Genomic DNA, 25,894 nt, shown 5'->3' with positions numbered 1-25,894 from the left:
TTTCTAAATATTACAGAATCAATCCGATTCTGTATCCAAACCTAATTATTTTGGAGGACTAGAATTCCAGGTCTTCCATACAACATTTCTGGTCTTCAAAATTCATATTTTGTTATTAGCACGATTTCACTGGAACTTCTTAAAATGAATTTGATTGTTGGGATGGTTATTTTTGATGAAGTTATTCACAGAACCAAGAGCTTAATTTTATACATCCGCACTACCAGTTTTCTGAGGATAAATATGCTTTGCTCAAGATATTTTTTCTGATTCTTGCCACTCTTCACCAAGTAGCTGCTGGCATAGATCTCCAAAGAGCATCTGAATGTTTTAGCTTAAGGAAAATTGATGACTACCATTTATATAGTTAAATGTTACCCTTGTATCAAAATAGGATATTGCTCATTTAAAATTTTATGTGGGAAGTGTTATCTTTGTTTTCCAAACTGATTAAAAATAACTGGATAAATCTGTTACATCTATGCTGTAAGGAACAAAAAAATTAACTCAGGATTTGAGAGAGTATAGAAGAAATCATTTCACCATCATTAATAGTCCAGGAGAGACCCAATGCATTCTACCAGAAATCAGTAACAGGAAAAGTGGTTAAAAAAGTCTATTCCAAAGGGTGTGTTACTAACTTTTTTTTTTAATGTTGCTGTAGCCTCAAATTTGCCCCTTTCTAACACCTCTTCTCTCTTCTCACCCCCTTGGCTCCACAGTGGTGAGCTGCTTTGGTAGGAATTATGCATTTCCCCAGCTGCTGGTGCTGACATGACAAGAAACATTGTCAACAACTCTCCAAAACATTAAATTTGCTGCCTGTGACTGCTGCTTTTGCAATTTCTTCTATTTTGCTCAAATGGAGACTGATGCAACTACAGGGTGTTTTGTTACCCAGTTGCTGAAGAACAGCTGCTTACATTTTCTCACTAAATTTTGTGTCTAACTGCAGGGCCCTGGTGGCTCATGCCCTGGAGCTGGGGACACACTGCCAGCCACAGCCAGGGACTGAGTGTGGGCAGTGCTGGAGGGGGGGACCCAGTGGGGAGCAGTGCCAGAGCAGGTCAGGGTACAGAGGGTCCTGTGGACAGGGGAAGCCCTGAAATGGTGCTGTGGGACCAGCCCCAGTGCTCAGAAGGCATGCAGCAAAAACTGGCAGGTCTATGCCTGCAAGCATACACAGGGAGTCAGTGAGAACAGAAATTAAAAAGAAAATAAGAATTAAGGGTGCTGCATAGGACCCTGATACCAGAGTCTTCAATATCACCTGTCTGGCTTGCTGCCTGTGCACTCCTGTATGAGCCATGCCCACCTTGCTCATCCCAGGGGCCCCTCATCACAGCCACACATGGCTGGGCTGGCTGCTGGACATGGGACCCAAGGCAGCACTCCAGGCCTTCCTCTGACCTCAAAGAGAAGCCTTGGGAACATAAATGACCCAAATATTTCACCTGTGGTTATATCCAAAGGCTACATTTGCAGATCTTTCCAGTTTTTTCTTTATTTTCTCTCATATACCAAACCAGCTTCTGGTATATGAGAAAAATATATTTTCTCATATACCAGACGAGCTTCTGGTATATGAGAGGGATGGTCAGAACCATGCTTCTTTGCTATTCCTGACATCCCTTACAACTGTATGTCATCAACAAAAACTAAATCTACTCTTAAAATAAAATTGTTACTCCTTGTTCTGTTACAACAGGCCCTGCTACAAGTCACTCTTCAGCTCTCTTGTAAGTCCCTTTAGGTGTTGGAAGGTTGCTCTAAAGTCTCCCCAGAGCTTTCACTTCTCCAGGCTACACAGCCCCAACTCCCAGCCTGTCTTCACAGAAAGGGTGCTCCAGCCCTCTGATCATCTTGGTGGCCTCCTTTGGGGTCACTCCAACAGATCCATGTCCTTCCTGTGTTGAGCACACCCAGAGCTGGGTGCAGCACTCCAGGTAGGGTCTCACCAGAGCAGAGGGGCAAGAACATGTCCCTCACCCTGCTGTTCACGCTGCTTTGGATGCAGCCTGGGATATAATTGGCTTCCTGGGCTGCAAGTGCACATTTCCAACTCATGCTCAGTTTTGCTCCAACAGCACCCCCAAGTCCTTCTTGGCAGGGCTGCTCTCAATCCCTTCATCTGTCAGCATATATTGCTACTGGGCATTGCCCTGACCCAGTGCCCCTGACTGGGCACTGCCCAGACCCTCACTCATGGTGAGCATCATGAGACTCACACAGTCCCACTCCTCAAGGCTTTCAAGGTCCCTCTGGGTCCCTTCAGGTAAGCAAACTGCACCACTCAGCTTGGATGTCATGTGCAAAGCAGCTGGGAGTGCACTCAATTCTGCTGTCTGTGATACTGATGAAGATATTAAATAGTGCTGGTCCCAGTGTAAGCAGGAATACCAGGACACACACTTTGGCTCTTTGTATGTGAACACCAGTAAATGACCAAGCACCGTTACAAAAACAAGCAACATAATACTCAGGGATGGAGACTGAGGTTTGAATCCATCTCTGCTTGTTTAGCATGAGGGTGTTATGATGAATGATGGGAATGGGAGGCATACTTACACTTCACTCAGCAAAGCATGGTCACTGGCAGTCGTGGAGAAGTGCTGCTCGAGGATAGACACGGTTCCCGTGAGCGCCACGTGGCCGCAGCCACAAAACAACGCTACCCCCGAGAAGCAGAGAATGGTTGCCACGAGTGAAGCATATGGCACTCCTCCTAGGCACTTAATGCAACATTCAAAGCAACCTAAGCAGAAGAGAGAAAGCAAAAGAAATGTCATGAGCAAAAAGCAAATTATGAGGAAAAGAATATTTGTCCTCCACTTGGTAAAAGCCAGAGGGAATAAAAGGCCCAGGCATTGACATGCTAAGCAAAAAATCTATAGGTGGTACAAGACAGCATCACCCTCTAAAGCAGTGACCTACAGATCTGTTGGTATGGACTCAAAGCCCAGAAAGTGGGCTGAGTGCTCCTGTCTTTACAGGATCAAGAGGAGATCGATGAGACAGCCTATGAAATGGAAAAAGCAAAAAAAATCACTGTCTAAAGTGATCCATTGCAATTCAGCTGCTCATCTAGAGCTCACCATGTTTCAGCTTTACTAATGGCACCTATGCTGGCAGCATTCTGGGAGCTAGACAGGCAACTACTCAAGACAAGGAAGCCTTTTGGAAAAGTACGAGATGCTTTGCACTTTCATTAGAAGATAATGCATTTAGGTCCACAAAACTTAACTACCCCACACTCTCCCACTACTCCCAAGTTACCTTTTTATATAAATCCACATGAGGTTATAGGGATACTGATACTTTTACAACAGAACAATTGAATGGGGTCCAAAGAGTAACAATTTTTGTCGAGGGCATCTGTACGAATAAGCAATACATTTCCAGCTTTTTATAGGATACACTGAATTTACAGTGATCCCTGAATACAGTTTGCAGTATCATGATCAACTGAAATGCATTGTTTAACTGGTCTGAGTTAACAAAACATCCCCCCCAGAGCTGCTATTTGTGTGAACACTGTAATAAGGAGGTTGCAGCTGAATTGCCAGGTTTGTTCCAACTGCGTGGCCTGAAAACCCATCTGCTTACAAAGCTGGGAAATGTAGATCGGAAACAAACGCAGCTTTTAACTGCGCTATAATGGTAATGGCAATCCATACCAATTCATTACTTCAGGGTGATGGCATTAAGCTGTCCCCATTAATGTGCATTTCATACAACTGCAAAGAACACAAGCCATTAAGACAACGCTTAATGGAGCGGCCAGCGTCGCAGGACAGCCACTGCTGCTATGGCAAGGCACTACATGGACAAGGCATTTGAAGGCAAGGAGACAGCTGGCAAATGAGGACATCACATCTTCCCACCCAAAAAATTCCTCACAAAGATCAGCAAGTCTCCAGCCACCACATGAGGCAAGTTTATTTTTATCCCCCTCCCTTTCCCAGTAATGAATGAGTTGCAGAGCAGGCACTTCTGTGAGGCACTGGGGAATACTATGCATCCGATAATTGAAAGATTTCCCATTTCATAAGTGAGAAACTCCTCTTTTAGAGAGTCACTAGCAAATGCCCTAGTCAGGCTTAAGCAGCTATCACCATCAAAATTACTTACTTCACTAACTGCAGACAAGATTTGATTGTATAGAAACAATTCTGGGAAGGTTTTATAGTCTAGTCCACAGCTGGAGTCCACTCAGTAGGAACTATCTTCATGACAAAAATACTGCCAAATGAGCAAACGCTGCAACTCGGCGGTGACGGGCCAAACAAAATCCAAATGCACACTATCAGAGGAAATCATCTCTGGCTTTCATTTTATCACAGAGGTCCAGAGCTGAGTTCAGACAACAAACCTTGCAGAACAATCCTCTGCTTTGGGGAATCTGCCTGAGAGAGCTCACATGCAAGAGCAGCCACACTCGTGAGCCTGGCTCTCCTCCACAGCATCTGGTCCAAACCTCCCAGAATTAATCCAAGAAATGCACGCACCTGGTGCAGGATTAGCCACGAAAGATTATCCAAAAGTAACCATGTTCTGACCCAGCAGACAACACACTTGTGGTCACAGCACAAAACAAACGTTTCGAGCCACACTCCTAAAGCAGGAGACCCAACACCTGATCATTGCTTAGTGTGGAGAGGTTGATCACTTAAACAGTGCTGATCCCACACACTGCTTTAGAGAAGGATCCCATCAAAGACAGAAAATAAAACAGCTGGAAGCAAAAACAAGAGATTGACAAGATCCAAAAGGAAAGCTGTTGGTTTCAGAAAATGGGAGCAGCCTGACAAAACTGAACACTGGTGCAGACCCAGGATTGATGTTTAATACCCCATACTACCAGGCCAGCTTTCCAGGCCACTGGCAGAACATTTGCCCTGAGGAGTTTGTTGGATCCCTTACCCAAACACATGACAGTATCTGCCACTAATCCACAGACCCTCAAACACAAGGGAACAGTGGCCCACGCCCTCTCACCTCTCAGCAACTGGCAGCTACACAGATTGTCTTTGTGGCCATACTCTTTGTCTTCCTCTGCAGTCCAAGTAAAAAGGCATCACAGAATTTGGGTGGCCTTCATTTTCTCAGTGCAGAACAAAGCCAAGGGTATCTTGGCTTTAGACACCCTCAGAGGTGACTAAAGCAACCACATTATTTTAAACAGAGAAAACTGCCCAAATGTGGAACTGTAGGAACTACTCACCTTGACTCCAAGACTAAAGCAGGAATCAGAGAGACTTTGGTACACCTGGAAACAGCACACAGCCAGCTTGCAGGCACATGAAGCATCCCAAACCAGCATGTTTCCAAGAGACAGTATCCATCCATACATAGTCATTCTGCACCCAAATTGACAGCAGAGCTGCACGGCCTCCTGCCAGAGGGTAACTAACTGCAGAATGGAACCTCATCTCAGTGCTGGGGCTGCCAGACCTCCCCCCCAGATCCCACTGTGAGCACTTTATGATTAAGGCAGATTAAAGCCATGCCTAGCCCAAGCAATATGGCTGATTTTATAATTTTAACACAAGCCTAAAACAGTACTGCTAAGAGCAGCTTTCAAAGCCAGATACAATTTGAAGCTCATCAAGAACTGAGATATGCTTACCAAGCTTCCCAAAGAAGCACTGAAGCAAAAGAGAGGATTTCTGAAAACAATTAGAAAGCTTTCCAGGAAACCTTTATGTTCTCTCTCTGCAACTCTAAGTCAGCAACTATCTTCACACAGTACAACTGAAACCCCAGGAAGATGTTTGCCTAGCTCATGTTCACAAAATAACTTGCTAACACTCTGATGACAACTGCAGGATGAAGGCCTGTGAACTCAAGCTGACAAAAATAAGTAGGATTAAAATAAGTTCAGCTCCAATTTTCTGCTAGTTTTTACTTTCCATATGGCCAAAACGCTGCACTGTTCAGCTGTACATCCCCTTCCAACGAAACAGTGTAAAATGATTTAAATATGAAACTGTACAGTGCAAACACACATCACTGCATCTTCCCTTTCAATGGCTATTTTGTGCAAGGCATCACTAGAACCTTTTGTGCAACTCAGCAGAATAAAAACATTTTTTGTCCTCAGGCTGGTGAGCAGCAGTTGCCATGGAGGCAGGTTAATAACAGCCCAATGATTTGCCCAGAGCTGCCTGTGATCTTGGCTACAGATTTAACACACTCTCAGAAGGAGGCCAGCTAAAACAAAGACTGAGATTATTCTCTAGGGAATGAATGCTATTAAACACACACACAAACAAAAATATTCTTGCTAAAGGACAAAAATAAAGAGAAGAGAAAGAAACAGGAACTGGCTATTCTTTTCATCTCCTGGCAGCTATCAGTCACAGGAAATTGGTAAAGGATGAACCTACATATGTACATAAATTGGCAATTGGTTGCTTAATGTATGCTGAACAATTATACAATCTGCTCAGCAGTGTACAGCCTACTGCTTGCATGCAGGGGCTTAGCCATTCAATTTCCCATGCCAAATGGTGATTGTGTGGCTAAACCTCCTTTGGTACTTTAAGTACAGCTTTAAGATTTAAACTCAGAATGGCAAGGTAATAGAGAATTAATGGAAAATGGTCTTTAAATAAAAAGAAAAAAGAAGCAGTTCTCACACAGTACCTTATCCTATTAAGGTCAAATCGGTGTTTTGGAAATTACAAAGGACAATGCAATAGGATCAGGTAGCCTTCCTTGAGTCTTCCTAGGGCTTGCTCTAGGAACATCATACATCAGTTCTTGAAGCCCATACTTGAAAAGCTGAGACAGGCTGATGTTCACAAAGCCCTCCCTCAAAGCAAAGCATGGAGAACATGCTGTAAAGAAAGAATATTCACACCTCTTGAACAGAAAAACAGCCTATTGTCTAATGTTCCAAACACCTCCTAGGTTGAACTAATGCCTCAATGCATCTCAGGTTCTAACCACTGGCCATAGTCAGGGTCACTATGGAACAAAAAACCATGGAACCAAGAAAACCTGAAAGGAGCTTTGAAAAGTTTTCCATTTCAGGGAGCTAAACCTCCAGGATCCTGTGGCTGTCTGAGTTAGTTCCCATTTTCTTTTCCTTAGAAGTTTGGTTTCTTTCCCTCCCATGAGAGATAAAGCAATGGGCATAATTTTCTCCTTGTCACCTACTTCCTGTAATTGTGTAACACATTTTAAGAAATGCTGGCCTGTCAGACACCAGCCCAGTTAATACAAGGCAGAAATTGCACTTCATGTTCCACCACAGAACCACAATCACGGGGGAGGAACTGTTCTAACAAAAGGAAGGTTGCAAGAAATCCAAGGGGAAAAAAGCACTAGATAACACCTTAAATGAAAGCACTAGATAGATAACATCTTAAATGCAGCCAAGGAACTAAATCGGGCTCATTACTACACATCCACAGGAGCCTAGTGTAGGTAGCATCACTCCCAATTCACAAATAAATGTAAGAGGACAACTCAGTACTTGACATTTACCTCCTGCTTTCCCCAGTGCTGAAGACTACCCAATACCAAGCATGAATAATACCCTTGGAGGCCTAAAGCACCATGGATTTTTGTCAGAAAATGAACTTTATGTCAATGAAAGCAACTGCCGATTTTACTGTCTGCCACCCACCGTATGTTTGAAAATTTCCATTCTGAATGGCTTATGCATGCTAGGATGTACATTTTCCTACCTGCTGCATGATAGGCAGCCACAGGAGAAGCAGTGAGGGATGTGGGAATAGGCTAATACCTCAGAAGCAAAACTGGAATTTACCTCTTTCTTCTCTGCATGAGACTAAGCCAGTACCTGGCAATAAGGTTACTCCTCACATCTGTCACCCACACCTGCAGCCAAAGGTCAGTGGCAACAACACAATAAGATAAAATATTAAACCTTACAAGTGTAAGTTTAAAGCCTGTGAAAAATTTATCTCCATGCTTTAATAAGAGACTAAATTGAAAAGGCTCAGCATTAAATCACATGGAAGTCTCTGTCCAAGCTCTATCCTTACTCATTCCTGTTCATTTTAAATTTTGCTGATTTACAAAACATGACACAAAGCAAAAACTGCTGTTACTACTTAGAATAAACGTTCACTCACCAGTGGATTAACATTAAACAGATTAAATAAGTGATGAACTCAAATAGAGAAAATCCTTTCTTCTCCTCCCACAAACCACTTAAGGCTCTTCCACAGAAACTTCCTTTCAGTATTTCCTAATTTTGCCTTTTTGTCCTACACAAATAAAAAGTTGTGAAATTAACTTATACTGAAAATTAACTCATAACAGCCAGAAAACTTAATGTAAATGCACTTTAGTCTAGCCAGGTTGATAATCTCCCCAGTGCATTTGCATTCCCCTCTCCCAGGGTAATTAATCAATAACTCCTTCCTGGCCAGCAGGGGGACAGGAGGGGACATGACCTTTGGAGAACACAGCCATCAGGGCTGCCATGAAGGATCAGACCTGAAATGCAGCAGGAGCACCTCTGTTATCCCTCCAAGTGGCCAGCACAAGATGCTTCTTTCAATAAAAACCTGTGAGATCTGGAGTAGCCTGATCCATCCAGTAAACCTCACTCCAACCTCTACTATTTAAGAGCTACCTGAAGAACCAGTAGCTCCTTTCTGAAGGTCATCAGATTTAATTGTAACTTCTCCAGTTATTCTTGATACAGATACAAGATATCTGGTTTCAGCACTGTCATACAGCTAGTTCCCCTCTTCTGAGAAGGTATTTGTTCTCTGTTATCAGTTAGATGCTTCCATATTCTTATGCAGAAGAGAACTAAAAGTCCTCACACCTCCTGTGCTGGAAACCAACACAGATAATGCGGGAGAATTGGTGCACACTAAGAATAAGCATCTCACAGCCTAGAGGAACCATTAGCAGACCCTTCTTCAAATCCACAAAGCAAAAGAGTATTGCTGTGGTACTCTATGAGTAATGATATTAAGTGCTTCCTGAATTTGTCTGCAAAAATAAAAAAGCACAGGTTTAAAATCAAGCACTTTTTTTTTCTTCTACCATGAGTAACAAAAAAACCCCACAAACAAACAAAGAAACAAAAAAGCACAAACAAATCAAACAGCCTTTCAGAAGTTATCAATATTATCTACAGCAAAAGCTATTTTTTTTCTCTCACTAAGGAAAAAATGATGTTCAAACTGGAGAAAAGGCTGTTTCACCATGGCAAGATTTGTTTCTTCTGAATGGTGTTAAATGATGCAGAGAAGACTCTAAGAACAGATAGCAGTAATCATAACCTTTTTTTTCCCCTCCAAATCTCTTCTTCCCAAATCAGCAGTTCTTACAGGAAAAAAATTGCACTCCTGTTGCTGGAACCAAACCTGTTTCATGCAAAGATAAATTATCTGAACCTGTTTTTTACATACCTTATCTAGTTTACCTTCTTCAAATTTAGTGAAATATCCACACTTCCCATCTATATCATTCCAACCTCTTCAAGGCTCATTAAGCTCACAGGTGTTCTGTTTTCAGACAGTAAAATCCTCGGAATAGGAATCACTACATCCATACTTATTGCAAGTGCCCATCCCAGCTGTTTGCTGTATGAGAGAAAGGAGTCAGACCTGCACAGGAAGAACACTGCTGCCCCACGAGATGGTGGGATGAGAGAATTGCTCTTGTCCAGCTTTATTGCTTTTGGACAGAGGTCAGGCAGAACTTCATTTTACTTCATGTTTTCTCTGTTTTATTTTTGGCCTATGCAACAGTGGAATCCATAGCAGAAGAAAAATACCTAATTTATACCTTGGAAAAGGCGTTACTTCAAACAGGTTTCAGTGGGAATTCTTGAGGGATATTTCTTAGCTCTAAGCTACTTCTACAGCAAAAAAATTAAGCTGGTGATTTAAAAAATAGACTTCACATATAAGGGACAGATCAGGCATTATTGATAAAAGCTGTGGAGTTATTTCTCCTGGAGACTTGTTCTAGCATTTACTATCCAAAATAACCCTTGGGATTCAGTGCAGCCTGAGAAGCATGTGGAAATGCTCATTGGCATGCAGAGCTCAAAGTGCAAACACATTGCACCAGCAAGGGCAGCTTCTGGTCCAAGTTTGGGCTACAACTCTCAGCTGAAATATCAACAACTCACTGCTCAACAGGCCTGAAGACCCTCCTTCCTTTCTGTTCTTACTCTGGCCTTCCTCCCCTTGCTTTCCTTATTTTTTCCTCCTTGAAGAAACACTTGGGAAGTTCAACACGCTGGAACTGCTGCTTCAATAGGTGCCAGCCCCGGTGATAATTTTGGACAAACTCAAGGCAGAAAAGTAAAAGAGATGAAGGAATGGGAAAATTGCCAATGATATCCAAATGCCTGAAGGTCTAGACAAGCTCAGTGTGGAAATACAAAGGCATCTATGCATTTCAGTTTCATGGGCGACTTCCATAGCTCTGTGAAAATCTGTAAGGACATTGGAGTTTCCTTGATCCAACCATCCTCCAGACCCACCTGTATCTTAGCTGACATGATTTTAAAAGCTGACTTTTAATCAAAGGTGAATATCTTACCTGGAAGAATGGAGTTGAAACTCTTAGCTCCACCTTTTTGCCAGCTGTAACTCACCTCACCCTCCACCAGCCTTCAGCACCCAGCAGGAGAGCAAGACTTTAGCCTCACTGGATTTCAGCCACCGCTATTGACCGCTTCCCCAGCTGACTCCTCCCTAAGCTATAAAGAAGTAAACAAGAAACACAACCTCTCTCCCTCTAGAGCTGAAAACAGGGCCAAAACCTGTGTGTCTGTGCATTGTGCATGTGTGTGTGTGTGTGTGTGTGTATTCCAGCCTGGCATATCTCAGATTCAGAAGGTAAATTCTCAATTTAAGAGATAAATGAAGATGCAAAGATCTTCCCAAGTGGAATTGAACAAGTGGAATAATGAGAAAACTGAACTGTAACTGTAGAAGTCCTTTGTTCTGCAACAGCTTTCATGCTATTATTTCCCCAGCTGAATCCCCAAATAATTTCCAAAACTTGAGCTTGTTTCAGCAAAGGAGCAGTAAGGCTGTTTCAGTGAGATACTCCACCTTCACATGCCCTTATGTGCTCACAGAGCAGCTGAAACACCTCCCAGCATCTGGGGGAAGCAGGTTTCAAAAAAAAAAAGAATTCCATAAAGCAAACAACACCCACACAACCTGGAATAGTGCCTACAGCTAAGCTCATGTTAAACAACTACTGCAAAGTTTCTCTTTCTAGAGAAAAAGATGGCACTTTGCTTTCTGGGGAAAAAATTGTTTTAGCATTTTGAAGGGCTCATTAAGCTTGCAGGTGTTCTGGGGATGTCTTGGCTCCAGCATTGCAGTGAGTCTCCCACACTGACTCTTCCCTAGTTGCTCAAGAGCTGGATTCAAGCTTAAATTAGGGAAGTGAGATCATGCTGTACCTGGAGACCCTGGGAGAAGAGAAGGACTGCCACAAAGGAGCCCTCATAGTGATGCCATTTGGACACTGACAGAGGAGACAAAGGCACCCAAGAAATCCTGTGGTTTGTCAAGGGAGCACAGGTTATCTCAGCACAGCAGCCAGTGCCACCCAGCAGTGGGGAGCTGTCGGCCAGTGCTGAAGGGAGGTGTTCTATAGCAGGAATTTGTGTTGGGACTGAAGTCACATCTTCCCTGCAAGCTAAGGGAATAGAGAAAAGACCAGCATTTTCACAGTGGCTAATCCATCACTGGCAGGTTGGTTTTACTCAAGACCTGTTCAGAGAGGTTTCATTTTTGCCTAAAAGACTTTCAATTTCTTTAAGTGCAGCCATTTAAAACATCTTCCCTTGAGCTGGCATTTCTGGGCTCTGGTGGGGCGGGGGGGTTTTCACCATCACCAAGAACCCTTTCATCCTCAACTCCTTCATGACAGGCATATTTACCTACATGCTAGTTCAGAAAGATTCCCAAGGCAGACTGAAAAGGGTTCAGTTGCCTAAACAAGGGTTTCTAGCACCATGTTAGGTGCCAGACTCCCAGCTGCTGTAACAGAAGGCTGTGCATCTCTGTGTCCTGGCTCATCTGTGCCAGCACATATGGACATGCCTCATCACTGGGGACAGCTGAAGGGGCCCAAGACCCTGATAACCAGGGTCTAGCCTGCTCCTTCCACATCCTTCACAGCTCAGGGAGGCAGCATTCATAATCTACCACTACTCCCTGAAGCATTTCTTTTGTGTGTAAAATATCCCACGTGTACTAAACGTGAGGTTTGGAAATGTCTTCTAGCAGCCCCAAACCTGTCACCCAGGTAACTTGTCATAAAATATGGTCAATTGAATATTGATACTGAAGACAGAGATCATTATTTGTGACCTAAGTATTTTTGGGGGAAAAAAGCCATTTGAAATACATAAACATTTGAATCCTAAAGCACAAGAGTATGAAAATATGATGGAAAGGGGAAGGATGAGGCAGCAAGCTTTGGTGAATATTTCCCTGCATTGCTATTAAAGTCTCTGATGCGGAGGCAGGCCTCTCCAGCAAACAAGCTGTCAAGCAGGCTTCAGTCACTCAGCTCCATAAAGAGAAGAGAATTCTGGATTGAGCTAGCTGCAAAGGCTGTCTCTGAGCATATACACCCCTTGCTGTGCTATCCATCAGTCAGACTGGAATTTTCTAATGTGATCAATCACAGGCTTGATTTCAGGTGCCTTTATGAGATGCTTCAAAACTCAATTCCCCCACAGACCCTTAAAATAAGGCTTCATGAAAAGTAAATAGGATCATCTTGAGGTCTCAAGCCAGACATCGAAAGGACAGGCATGGAGAATCACCAAACCATTTTTACAGCCTCACCTGAAATCCTCCTCTAGACTTTCACATATGCATTTAGTGCTTCTAGCCAGGGAAAAATGCAAACCAAACCACAGAATATTGTCTATGAAGCTACCAGTGAGTCAGATTTGCTGTCACTGCTTTAGTGTCATTTCTGCATTTGTGGCTGATAAGTCTGATAGATTCATCCACATAAACCCCCAAACTATTTCATCTCATCTGTAAACAACTTTGAAGCAATTGGGAGCACAGTTAAAAGGAAGCTGTCCCTTACACCACACATTGTCTTTCAAGCATTAACAAGGAAATTTAAATTTATGTCAAGTATTCATACAAAAAGAAGTATACTCCTTTACAGCCTTAACAAATAAAACAAGAAAAACAGAGGAACGTTTATCTTATATTGTTAGGACTACTGCAAAGCATTAAGTTTATGCTACTACCATTTCTGAACTCTTCATTTCCCTTTCACCCAGCCCTTTATTTACCTTGAATCCCCAAAGGACTAATATTGCCTCTCAATGCTGGCACATGATGGTACCGGTGTGGCCTTGAACTCCTGTACATCCAGTGGTACCTGCCAATTTCCATTTCTGGTCTGGTGATCACTGCCAATTTTAGGTGGTAAAAAGTCAGTGTCACCAACAAGTTTTAGTTCAGTACTTTCAGTCATTTAACTTTAAAAACAAGAGCCCAGAAAAACACACTGTAGTTTCAGAACTGAAACAACATAACCTTATAGACTAAGGGAAAAGATTAGGAGGGATGATCAAGAGGGAAATGCTCACACAGGTGTTAAGAAAGGTTGAATAGCTGAAACTCTACCTAGGATTTGAGTTAAAACACATAAGGAAGGGTCCTCTATTCCTTACCCCCACCCACTCTCATGTCTCCCTCTCTTTGTCCATGACAAAAAGCTCTGCTCCAGCAGAAAAGGAAGGTAAAGTCATGGAAAATCACGTTACCTGTTTTTTAAAAAGACTCTAATGCTGTCAAAGAAAAAGGTTATTGCTTCATGTCAAGGTAGGGCAAACACAAAGGTTTGCACTGATACTTTCTTACATTCAAAAAATAAAAGTTTGGTTTTATTTCACCTAGGTTTATTTCACCTAGGCTCTGCTCACATCAAAAAATCTGGACCAAGTGTGTTGAAAATTATTTGTTCCAGGTTCATGACCAAGAAGAGCAGTCCTGCTTCTCCTTGTCTTTTCAGAGGAAGCCCAGCAACAAGGCCCCACATGCAGTAACTCACCTCACCCACTCACACACTCATGGCACACTCACTGGCACAGGGTTTCTGTGCTCCTGAAGAGGCAGGAAACAGCATCAAACCACTTCTGAGCCTACTTGTCCCCACTGCTACCACTATGGCCTTGTCAAAGCTGTCAGGGTGACACTGACAGACCTTTATTTAAAATGCACCAGAGTCCCCCTCTGCAGTGGCTAAATGAGAAAGCAACCATCATTTCTGGCTGAAGCAAATCCAATTCAGCAGCATTTGGGCACGTGGAGAACGTGAAGGTTGTGAGGATGAAAACCCCATCTCCTGTAGACTAGATTAGAGACAAATTTCAAGGGGCAGGAGAAGTAGAAATGCCATAAATTTCTAGCCTATGAGGGGCTCAGAAGGTCCTGGACCCAGTCCCTCTCATATGGTTTTGCTGCTTGTGCAATGAGGAGTTTGGCACAGCCACATTTGCATATGTCAAGAAGAGAAAAAGAATCTTGGCCTTGAATCCAAATGCTGGATCTAGAGATTTAAACCAAGAATTTGTTGGTCTTCTTTAACAGCAAACAAACTCCAATACTAAGAGTCTTTTGGGTTTTCTACATAAATTTAGCATCAATGGCTCTCTAAAGGATACTTTATGGCTTGGTAATTTTCCCCTCTCTGCATCTCACACACAAACCAGCAAGCAGGTATCAGTAAATCTTCCACAGACAACATTATTCTGTATTGTGTGGCTCATTCTTCCTCTTAGGAAAGACAAGTTCCACATCTTATGAGCATAACAGAAATCAAAATGTGTTGAAAGTACTGTTCCAAAATGACTGCACACTCTCAGGATGATATCATCTCCTTCTGCTCCGAGAGGAACAATCCTTCTTGGGAGATCAGAAGGAAAGCCATAAAAATGGAATTGGATACAAAATGGAAAACAAAATTCTTTGCTAGTACAGCATACCTCTTCTCCTTCTCTGCCTCCCCAATGTCTGCCCCCTGCCTTTTTGAGGCTACTTACTGGACACTGGTAACAGATTCAGATTAATTTTTTTTTTTAATTAAGATTAAAAATAACCAGCTGCAAAGACTTCTGAAAAGAAAAGAATTATTCATTTGTACTGCAGCAGCATCTAAGCCAAACATTCCATATCAAGAAGATTTTATCCTGCTAGCTTGAACCCACAATTTGAGATTTCTCCTGCAGTGGCCACAAAAAGCACTTGTTCAGAGCAGCAGAGCAGGCAGCTCCTTTTCTCCCTTAGCCTGGGGGAATGCTGGTGAAGTCACCTGTCTGGTGTACAGACATCAAACCCTGAAACACAGAGACATCATGTAAACTTTGTAGCATCGTTTCTGTAAGTGAAAATATTCTATGGAGTTGGTTTCTTTAACAAGCAATTTCTGGTTTTGCAGTAACAGGGCTCCTTTCATTAGCAGGCAGTTCAAACTCCATAAGGAATCTCAGTTTTTCCACTGAGCACTGGCTCAATGGAGTGAGCCACTTAGCAATGGCTGTTTGGTAGCCCTTAGTGCATGCCTGGCACGACCTTTGAAGCTGAAGGGTATTTCTGGGTGACTTTGCTGGGACCCACCCAGGCCCACTCATGTAAAAACACCAGGTCAAAAGCTCCCAGGCTTCAGTGGTGTAACAACTGCTGCTCACAGTCCATATCCATTGGAATTTAACTCTGTACCCTGAATCATTGGGAAAGGAGAGAGGCTTGAGGGTGTCTTTACCTTTTGCTTTTTGAGTAATAACTGCACTAATTGCATTTCCTGGTCTAGGTTACAATTTCCTCCACTCACAGCCAAGCTCGAGGCCTCCTGTCAGAACCAGGCTGTCCTCAGTCCTGCACAGACACAGCAGCTACAGAACTGACAATGTTTCCATGTCACACCACACAGGCACATGGATGGTGACTGTGGTGTTCAATATTCATTGGGATGAATCATCTTGCATGCCTGTAATCAAACTCACAGTGCTCAACATCCTCATGCTTGCTGCCTTTATCTTTTGGTTTTAGAGGAAACACAGTTTTGATATTCATCTGTCTTAGCTGATGAAGCAGTCCATGGGAGCAAAGAGAGGGTATTTTTGGTCACTGATGATCTGGTGATGAAACCTGGACAAGGAGCAAGGCTGGGCAGAAAATGGGGAAGGGTCAGAGTAACTGAAGGAGACCTTCCCCCCCTCTTTGCCCCTGCTGCAAAATCCATTGTGCACACACAGTGCCATCTGGGTTTCCCCACCCCCGTTACCATATCCCATGGCACATATGTCTAGGTTTTCTGCTTTCATGAGGTTGTTCAGACCAGTATGAGTACATTCTCCAAGTATTTTTCAACCCCCTCCTATTTAGAAACCAAATCCTATTCATTAAAACCTAAATCACTAAGCCTGCAAAATTATTATCCCCAGAATATCGCGTGTCCCAGATTCTCCCAGGGCTGGACCTCTCTTCCTACAGTCGTATTCTTCAGGGACTAATGCTTACAGCAGTTATTGTTGTCAGTGCATCTGAAACACCAATCAACTGCTTAAAATGGGGGAAAATATGCAGTGTACTAAATATGTTTAAATGTCTTGACAGCTCTGATACCACTGTGTGAGCCTTCCATTAGGTGGGTACCTTGGAAATTTTGGTCATGATCATAAGACATATTTAAAAAATTACTTTTTTTTCCAATTTGTTGTAATGAAAAATACATCTGTGATGCATCAAAATGTCACAAGCTCACTGTGTAAAAATAACTTTACTAAAAGTGAAATAAACTGCCTGACAATCCATTCCTTTCTCACATTGCACTTTAAAGCTGCATTTAAACACAACTGTACAACCATGTACAATAGTGTAAGACAAGCAAAGTATTTTCTTTCTATTTTTGACTAGTATATACTTGTCTATTTAGAGCTTAAAAGCTGAAACATGGCTTCATATACCATAAAAATAATAAAGCTCACAGCTATTACTAACCACAAGGTCTTCTTTTATCAAGAGAACATAAGCAGGGAAGAGCCAATTAAAAGGGACCTTTGGTACAGCTGCTCAAACTGGTCTTCATTATTCCTCAGCAGAGCATAGGCAATTTGAACATCATATGTATTCATATAAGGAACCTAAACCCTAGTATCAGGGCTTTCTTCCATCCTGTGTGTAATTGGTGAATTCACCATGGTCATCCACAGTTGGCATTTATTTTCTTTTTTTCTTCTTTTTATTTTTTTTTATTTTTATTTTGCAACTTGGTACTATTTCTCATGGTTAAATGAAAAAGGAAGCTTCTTGTCTCTGTTAATGTGTATCAGGATCTATATCCTTCGCTGCTGATGCAAAACGGCATTTCGTTTTTCTTATTTATTCCACCTCAGTAAATCTGCCTGCCCAGTCCTCACATTTTGATTTAATTTAATGCCTGCAAGATAAACCCTGTCATTTGTAATAATTTGTAAACCTTCATCTTTAAAATGCATCCAATCTGTCCTGCAGCCCTGCAAAGTATCTGTTAAACATTTTGCTTCAGCTTTCATGGTGTTTTCCTCTGATAAGGGCTGCTGATACACAGCATAAAGCTGACTTATTTCTTATCTCCATCAGCATGAGGGTTGTTCCAATTCCAATTAAAAAAACTGGGACAGCAGCCACTCATCTGGGTGCAGAGAAACAAATGTCAGATAAACACTGAATCCATCAGCTGGGTAGTACTGCTGCCTGAATCAGGCAAGGGATTCATGAAAATTATTAAATAAATAAATAAAGAGAGCATGGTTTAGGTCTATACAGTTTAGGAAATTTAAAAAGTCTAAATAATTTTCAATAATTTTCATTTATCAATCTGTAACTATTCATAAAGCACATCAGCTTGTGCAAATTGTCTCAGCTACACTGCAATCCACAATAGCTGGCTGTCCACATTTGCCACAGAGACGGAAAACACAACCCAGTACCTGTGTGGCACCAGTGCTCATGTACGACTGCTTTGGGTGCTCAAACTGAAAATAGACCTTGCTGCTCATGCCAAGTGTTCCAGCAGCATTGCTCTCCAGGGTTCTCCCAGTGCTGGAAGACCTGTACACAGACAGCATGTAGTCCTAGCCCAACTTCCTTCAAGCATTTATTCCACAAAACTGCAGTGCATCATCAAGAAGGTCCTTGCATTGAAAACACACCCTAGAAACAGGCAGCTTAAAATTCTGGCTAAGGGAAAATACCTCTTAGTTTAAAAGCACGATTTGCTATTAAATAAATGCAGATACTTTCCCAGAACATGGCAGTGAAAAGCATACTGAGTGTGAACTTGAGTACCCAAAGCAGAATGCTCATGATCTTCCCTTGCTCAGTACTAGCAATAGCAGCATCTCCCAAACCCCTTCAGATGGTGGTTTATCTCCCTAGGCTTTGCAATTAATTTCTAGAAGGAAGAGTTAAAAGACCCTGTGATAGGACTTCAACTGCTTCAAGCTGTGGCAGTTGCCTTGAAATCACTGGATCTAGGGCATCTCACAAAGGATGGCCATTACCAAGTCCAGGTAGGATCTTAGAGGAAGAAGAAAATGTTGCAAGGCTGGCAAGCATGTGAGCCATAACAAGTAAGAGATGTAGTCCAGAGAGTAAATTAAATCTTCTGTTCTGTACCCCAAAATAAAGCAGCAGCATTTTCCTGAGAGTTTCTTTACACAGAGAAAAAGCCCATTTTCCTCCACAGGAGTTGCTGGTGTAAGAGTCCTATTGAAAAATTCTGACATTTGAGAGGTACGTGATGCCTGCTGAGCCCATCTGAAAACCCAACTGGACTCGACAGATTTAGCCCTTTGGAAAACCTGACCCTCAAAACCAAATACGTCTTCTCCATGACCACTTCACAGCAGTAACTTTGCAGGGGATCTGGTCTATTTGTTTTGCTATAGAAATTAGGAGTAGGACTTTCAGCTTTCTGCATTTTAATTTGCTGTGAAGCATATTGAGAATTTAAGTGAAGAGAAATACAGAGCATACTGTGAGAGATCATGTGCTACTTTCAGGAATCAGAGAATCAGCAGGAACAAAGCCTACAAGTGTTACATACATATACTTATGTAACAGATCTAAAGTATAAAATTATCATAGAAAAAATTAAGAAATTGTGGTAACATTGGGATAGGAGGCTCCCTGCTTGCATTTGATGAAAACAACAGATCAACCTCCTTGACTCGGAAGCAGATTTACTGTTCTACATGTTGTTCTTTCATCCTTGCCAAAACAAAAGGGAAGCCATAAACTCATCATAAACACACTCAGTAACACATTTTGTTTTGCGCAGCTGCTAATGCACACAGATAACTTTCTTTAGTGTTCATTGTAACATGAATTCCATTGGTTTAAAAAAAGCTCCTCAGTCAGAAGAAAGAATTGCTATAATTTTTGAAGAATGATCTATCAATTCAAGGTGGTTTTATAGTCAATCTATTGAGGATATTTTGTACATTAATTACTCAAAATTGCAGTGAGGTGGGTTATTGTCCACATACACTAATGACTTTCGGAGTTTAATCTCTCATCAGTGGACCTCCTTTTGTGAAATCCCTAAGGGATTATGTAGTACTATGTCTAATCACTTGACAAATTTCATTTACTTGAAACTGAAGCTTGTTTTATATGAAGTGTGTAGCAGGAGTCAGATTCAAAGCAGGAAAACAAAATCTGTTACTGGACACTACCGGGATTTATCTTGTTTATATCTGAACTGTTGAACAATCGATAAAAGAATTCTGCTTGGGGAAATGCACTAGTTGTTTATCAGCTGCTTAAGCCTATGAGATACTCAGATGAGATACTCAGGTTGCTTATAAACGATACACAACAGGTTAAAAAAATGTACTATGGCTCAAGTAAAAAGACAGCGGAAATTTAATTTTGTGGCTGCTGTACCATTCAGTTAAAAAAACCCCAACAAACTGCTATGATCTGTAGAGTACTCTGCAACACTGAAGAGGAACGGTTATTTGTCACAAATTATACAACAGAGAAAGAAAATATTCCTTGCGAGTTGAATTTATGCTCTGAACTTCAGCACTCCAGACCAGACAGAATCAACCTGTGAAGCTGGGATGGATGAAGCACCTCTCTTTCAGCGCTGCCATCTCCCCACAACAGAACCAATACCATGGAATTGTTCTCTCCATTAAGCAGTAATTCTCAGTGATTAACACATCCTGAAATCGAATGTTGCAAAACTCACTGCATTGTTCTTCTCCCTTATCATAATGCAAGCAGATAGCTACCAAAGTAAAATTTGCCAGATGACACCACAGAAAAGGAATTTTAAAAATAAGAGTAGCATTTGGCATGGAGCTCACTACACGAGGGTTGTGTGACATTATAATCTATTATATGTTGCTATAACCTAGGTCTCCCACACTGCATTGCAAAGCCTTGCTACATGGCTAGTCTCGATGAAAACACCAGATTACGGCTCCGAAAACAACATGCAAACACACAGGCACACGCTACCTCTGTAAACCAAATTAACCAAAATCTGTCAAAGACGCAGCAATAACGAGACTTCTTTTGCAAGCATCATTTCGGGTAGGGTTAGGACAGATTCAGAGCAAATACAGACGCAGACAGAAAGGTTGATGCTCTATTAATTTGTTGTCAAGCCATGCAGGAAAGGACGGCTGAAAGCCCGAAGACGCAGTAATGATTGTTTAAGAGCTATTTGAAAAAGTGACAAAACTGGCCTAAACCTCTTTAAGCCCCCTGAATGAAAAGATTTAAACAGGCTATTGTTAGACCCCTGGGTACCTTTTTTCTCTTGCCTTTGTTCTGCATTTTCCTCCGCTGCAGTTTCCATGGCTGGCTTCATACCATCCACCAAAAATGCCGCCCCCCCTCCCCCCCCAGCAAGCACTTTTTCTCTTCGCCTCCTTTCTCGCTCCCTTCCGTCTCCTATTTACAGCGGCGGTGATTGAGCGGCTCTGTTCTCCCCTACAGTAGATTACAGTCCTTTCCAAAATGCCAGAAAAGTCTTGTCAGCTTCAATTTCGCTCCGCTGACTGGTCCACGAGGAGCTGTGCCAGCTCGCTCAGCTATACGTCACCAGGGTCCCCAGCTATAAAATAGCCATCCTGTGCCTCGCCTTGCCACACCGCGGGGATAGACAGCATCACCCGATCGCGTCCCCTTCCTCCTGCCCTCCGCTCTTCCCCTCTTTCCCGTCTCCCAACAAACGTTAATCAATTCTCCGGGTAGTGAATGGATTGGTGACACCGGGAGGGGAGATGCAAGGGAGAAAGAAAGGAGCCCCCGGCCGCGGTGAGGTGAGCCCCCCGGCCGCCGTCTCCAAGGGGAGTGCACGCCGGCACACAATCACAAGGCTCCCTTTCCCATGGGACCTTGTTATTATGCTTTGCATTTTGATTTATTCCACATGCCCTCTGCTCTTTCAAGGGGTGGGGGGTGATGGGTCTGCTCTCTCTGTTTGCTTTCTTTGCTGAGAGATCCGCTCACCCACGGTAAAAGACTGTGTGAGAGAAGCATAAAAGCAAAAGCGGGCATATATATGTATGTACATGGAAAATTTTAATTCTTTGTTTGACTCGTGAGCACAATGGGGGGAAAAAAAAGAAGAAAAAAATATCCAAGCAAGAAGACAGGAAGCTAGTTCAAGTGAGCTAAAATGCACGTGCAACACTCTAAAGGATAAAATGTTTAAGAAAACACAACTTGGGCTTTAAAAGGAGGTCTGCCACTAGAGACCTAAAGCCATGCTTGGGAGTGAGCACAGAGTTGCTGTTCAGCACGTTTGATCACTCCCCTAAATCCAGACAGACTGCAACATGATCAAATAAGCTGCACTTGGGAGCAACAAACTCAAGACATGCCAGCATTGCACTGCATGAGGTGACTTTAGGTGTCCCCAGCCCACTCTTGTGCTCGGGAGCCACAGAGCAGGGCGACACCACACAGGGATATTGCTCCCCTCCCAAAACCCAGGACAACTGACACATTTAAGGCTGCACTGAGGCTAATTAACCTTGCCTGTCACTTTGCTTGTCTCAATGCCTTACAGTGCAACACACTGCACAGGGCACAAGTGCCCAAAGGCACCCCTTTGTGTGTGTAGGATGGTGGAGCAAGTGAGGTGTAATGGCCTTTGTGGTCCAGCCATTGCAGCCAGTTCTGCAGCCTGCAAAGACGCCCAGCAGATTCAGCAAATGCTGGGGATGTCAAAACCTACACCCTGCATGTTCCCTATAACAAATTCAAACAGGAGAGTGGGAAGAGGGAAGCAGTCCAAAGATTTGTAGCTGCAATTTAGTCTCTTGTGGTTGAAGTTACTACAACCCACAATTTTGCTGTGCATTTTTATTTCTAGATGTCAAGTGAAAAGCACAAAAGCCTCAGACCCAACCATTAGAGAAAGTTCCTGTGTCTTTCAAGTAATTAGTGCACAAATCCTCTTCTCTCACCACAGCTAACACAGCTGTTACTTTGCTTTGGGCATTACTGCTCAGACTTCAGGCTTCAGCACAGCTGCCAGGAGGTCTTGGTCACATCCTACGGTTTCGTATCACAGCATAAAAACTTGATGTCAAGCATTTACCTAAAATGCTTCCTTGAGTCCAGGAACAGTCTGCAGTTGAAGCTCCCACTTCAGCAGACCTCTGTGTAAGCAGGATGATGGTAGTAATTTGTAGATGGCATGCAGTATCCTCAGGAGCCAATGTGAGACAAGGGGTTGGGTTCCTGAAGGTAATCAAATCAGTAGGCACAGCAGAAACCTCAACCCAGGTGGCAAGACATACTCCCCCCACCTTCTTCTCCAGTGCTAAGACAGCTAAAACACACAGATTGAAATCCCTCCCCAGCAAGACCATGCACTGCAAACACACTCCCTGAAACAATCAGCCAAAATATGAAAGCATGGCTGATGTGTTTGCTGTATTCTTCTAACCATTACTAAAAGTTGTTGGTATAACGATTATACAAAGAAAAGGTTCTATGAAGAGTGGGGCTTTTTCCCCATTTAACATCAGTAAGACTGAAACTCCATACCACATACACCCTCCTTGCTGAAAGTCACATGAATTTTAGTAATTGGTCAAAGCACTTGATTGTTTCTGACATAAAATTCTCTTCTTGGAACACCTCATTGTGCAGTTGCTACTTCTGTCACAGTCTAGATCTCTCTTTCTTAATGATCTTTGCTTTTAGCCTGGAAGGTCTAAAACCTTAAAAAGCTGAAACCTCCCTTCAGATTATCCTAAGTTACAAAAGGTCTGCTCATAACCTAATTCAAGTGGTGCAATATCAATGCACTTATCAGTATAAATACACAGAAAATACAAACATAATCTGGAATTTCCTTTATTTAAACAGAAAATACATTAGACATAACCTGTGGTTATAGACTGTCCCTGGAGGAAACCCATGACTGTAGCCCTCCCCTCTTTACCAGTCAGACCTACTCCTTCAAACAGCTGCATGCTTTCCTACCAGTGAGCAGAATTTTAGGCAGGCTCAGGACTTCATAGTTTGTGATGTTTCAGAAACTCACAACTAACAGGCTTGGGAGACTATTTCCTCAACTGTTTCCCCAGAATAACCCCTTCCCCAAACAGGCAATGAAAAATCAGTGCACAATACCAGAATCTACTTCACAAGAACCTGAACTGAGCACTTCAAAAATCATCAAGCACAACTATTCAAAAGCATTAATCCTACCAACTAAATCATCCTCTAGAAGCTCCAAGTATATATGAGTGTAAAATTCTCTCCCCTCCCTTGTTACTATTTTCTGGATTGCTGCAATGTATGACAGGTTTTAAGCAGTTATCATATTAAGTAATTTCTTGATTTTCAAACTTTTACACCATCATTGATAAATACAGCAAATAAAACAAACTATACTATTTCCTCCAGTGCTAACATGATCTTGTGCTTCAAGCATTAATCTCAGCCAGCAAGTTGTCTCATTCAATGTTCCCTCCCTTAAACAGATACATCCTTGTCATAATATGTGATGAGACTGGGAGACATCAAGTTTATGCCTATGACAACACAGCACAAGATTAAGCCATAAAGAGAAAAAAATTTAAAAACCCCAAAAATTTTAAGACTGATATTCAGAAAAACCTGCTTATACAGATCAAGCTGATTTAGATAACCAGCAACCAGGGCAGGCAGCTAGTTACATTTGAGAAGTTCAGCCCAGCATTTTGTTTTTGCAGAACAAGATAAAAGTGAAAATGAGGAGAGGGGCTGAGCAGCAAGGGTTTCTGCTGCTAAAGCACAGCTCTGAGCCTACTGCCAAACCTCAGGATGAATAGCAGTGGAGGAAAGTATGTGAAGGCATTGCTCACCAAGTCACATTTACTGCAAAATAGTTAAAAGAAAGGGCTTAAATCTATTTTATCTAGGTATTAAAAAACCCCCAAACCACACATTTAATCATTTTGCTCAGTCAATTAAAATAGCACAATTGCAGAAGTTAAAAAATACATTAGAATCCCTATTCTGTTCATGTGCCAGTTTCTTTTGAACATCTATCTTTAATGTCACTGAATCTAGTTTACATTCCTGCAGGCTGAGGAGCTCTACCATAAGCTACAGCAAATTCTTCACAAGCTTTCAGGAGATGAATACACACTTGCCATTTCTACAAAGGCTTCACAGAGCTGTAATAAAGAGTGTTCTCACATAGCTGAAGAGCAATTTGAGATTATCTATGAGATCCAAGACTCAGAAGCTAAAATACAGAGACTGTCCTTCAAACAAGACTGACACACAGTCCAAACAACTAATTTCAAAGATGACTTGTAGAATACTTTTTCTTTTAATATTTAAGAGAAAGAACAAATACACGTGAAGCCACTTGGTGCAATGTAATTGCTCGTGTTCAGCTTTAAACCAGTTACCAAAGACTTGCTTATAAAACGCAGTCCAAATACTTATGCAAAAGCAGGCAAACTTTCCATGTGGATAAAATCAAAGCATGACAAGTTTTCAGTTGTGCAGAAGTCATAGATCTTGCAAGTACCTTACAAAAACTTAAAAATTGGGGTTCACTCTTTCAGATATACTAGGTTACAGGGAAAATGGAATCCAAATTAACAAATAACAGTGGAAAATCCCTGCACTTATACCACAGTATAAAACAGACATGAGTCTGCATTGCACTTAGGGGTCTCAGTCTCAAATTTCTATAAGGAAAGGCAAAAAAAAAGGCTTAAGCATGGATAGTGATTATCTCTGCAGCCAAAGAAAATCACTGAGTTAACCAATGGAGCTAAGTCCAGGAGTAAGCAAACCTTAACCGTGTGAAGATGCCAGTGCTGTGACTCCCTTAACAAAGCCTCATGAAGATGTCAATGGCTGCTGCCAAGCTAAATGCCTGGTGACAAGCACAGGCAAAGGAGATGTCACTCACTTGTTGGGGTACGTACAGTTCTCTGTCCAGCCTGCCTGTTTCCAGCTGGACCACTACAGTTACAGCCACAGCTGAGAATCAAAGGTAATAAACAGCCCAGATCCAGAACATACACCAACAGCTAACATTTAGTTGGAACACAAAAGGAAAAAACAAATCCCTTAGAAAGTGAGCAGATGGTTCTGTATGGCTTTTCCATAGCTAGGTCTCATCAAGCTCTAGTCTCAAAGATAGCTGTAGAGATGTTAAGTCTACCAAAGAAAAAAGCCTGAAGAGCTATAACGAAAGTCAAAATGAAAGAAAAAGTTGATGTCTTCTTAAGCAGGTGAGAGCTCCATTTCCACTTATGAAAGGCAGTCAAAGCACAGAAGGAAATAATTTTTAAAAGTGATGGACTTTATCTAATCTAAGGGCCTTAGTAACATTTTCCTGGGTTTTAGAAACCTGTATTTAAAAG

The 25,894-nt window shown here is 42.2% G+C and overlaps 1 protein-coding gene across 9 annotated transcripts in view; it reads right to left on the bottom strand.

Annotated features, from left to right (window-relative positions):
* The window catches only part of GPM6B (glycoprotein M6B), a 107,378-nt gene that overhangs the window by 11,504 nt on the left and 69,980 nt on the right, over positions 1-25,894 (bottom strand). For 2 of the 9 annotated variants that reach the window (XM_071430514.1, XM_071430516.1), the window contains exons 1-3: positions 20,811-21,135; positions 13,292-13,411; positions 2,569-2,755 (exon numbers count right to left, since the gene is read on the bottom strand). In XM_071430514.1, the coding sequence (XP_071286615.1) occupies positions 2,569-2,755; positions 13,292-13,411; positions 20,811-20,871 (368 nt within the window). In that variant the 5' untranslated portion in view covers positions 20,872-21,135. Of the gene's footprint in view, positions 1-2,568; positions 2,756-13,291; positions 13,412-16,006; positions 16,092-20,810; positions 21,136-25,894 lie in introns of those variants that run through there. The other 7 variants (XM_071430512.1, XM_071430515.1, XM_071430519.1 and 4 more) reach the window with 5 other exon arrangements.

This window comes from Agelaius tricolor, unplaced genomic scaffold, assembly GCF_023055355.1.
Source record: "Agelaius tricolor isolate 1412-34295 unplaced genomic scaffold, bAgeTri1.0.p SCAF_7, whole genome shotgun sequence".
In the NCBI taxonomy this organism is placed as follows: domain Eukaryota; kingdom Metazoa; phylum Chordata; class Aves; order Passeriformes; family Icteridae; genus Agelaius; species Agelaius tricolor.
This window is presented reverse-complemented; position numbering and strand designations above follow the sequence as displayed.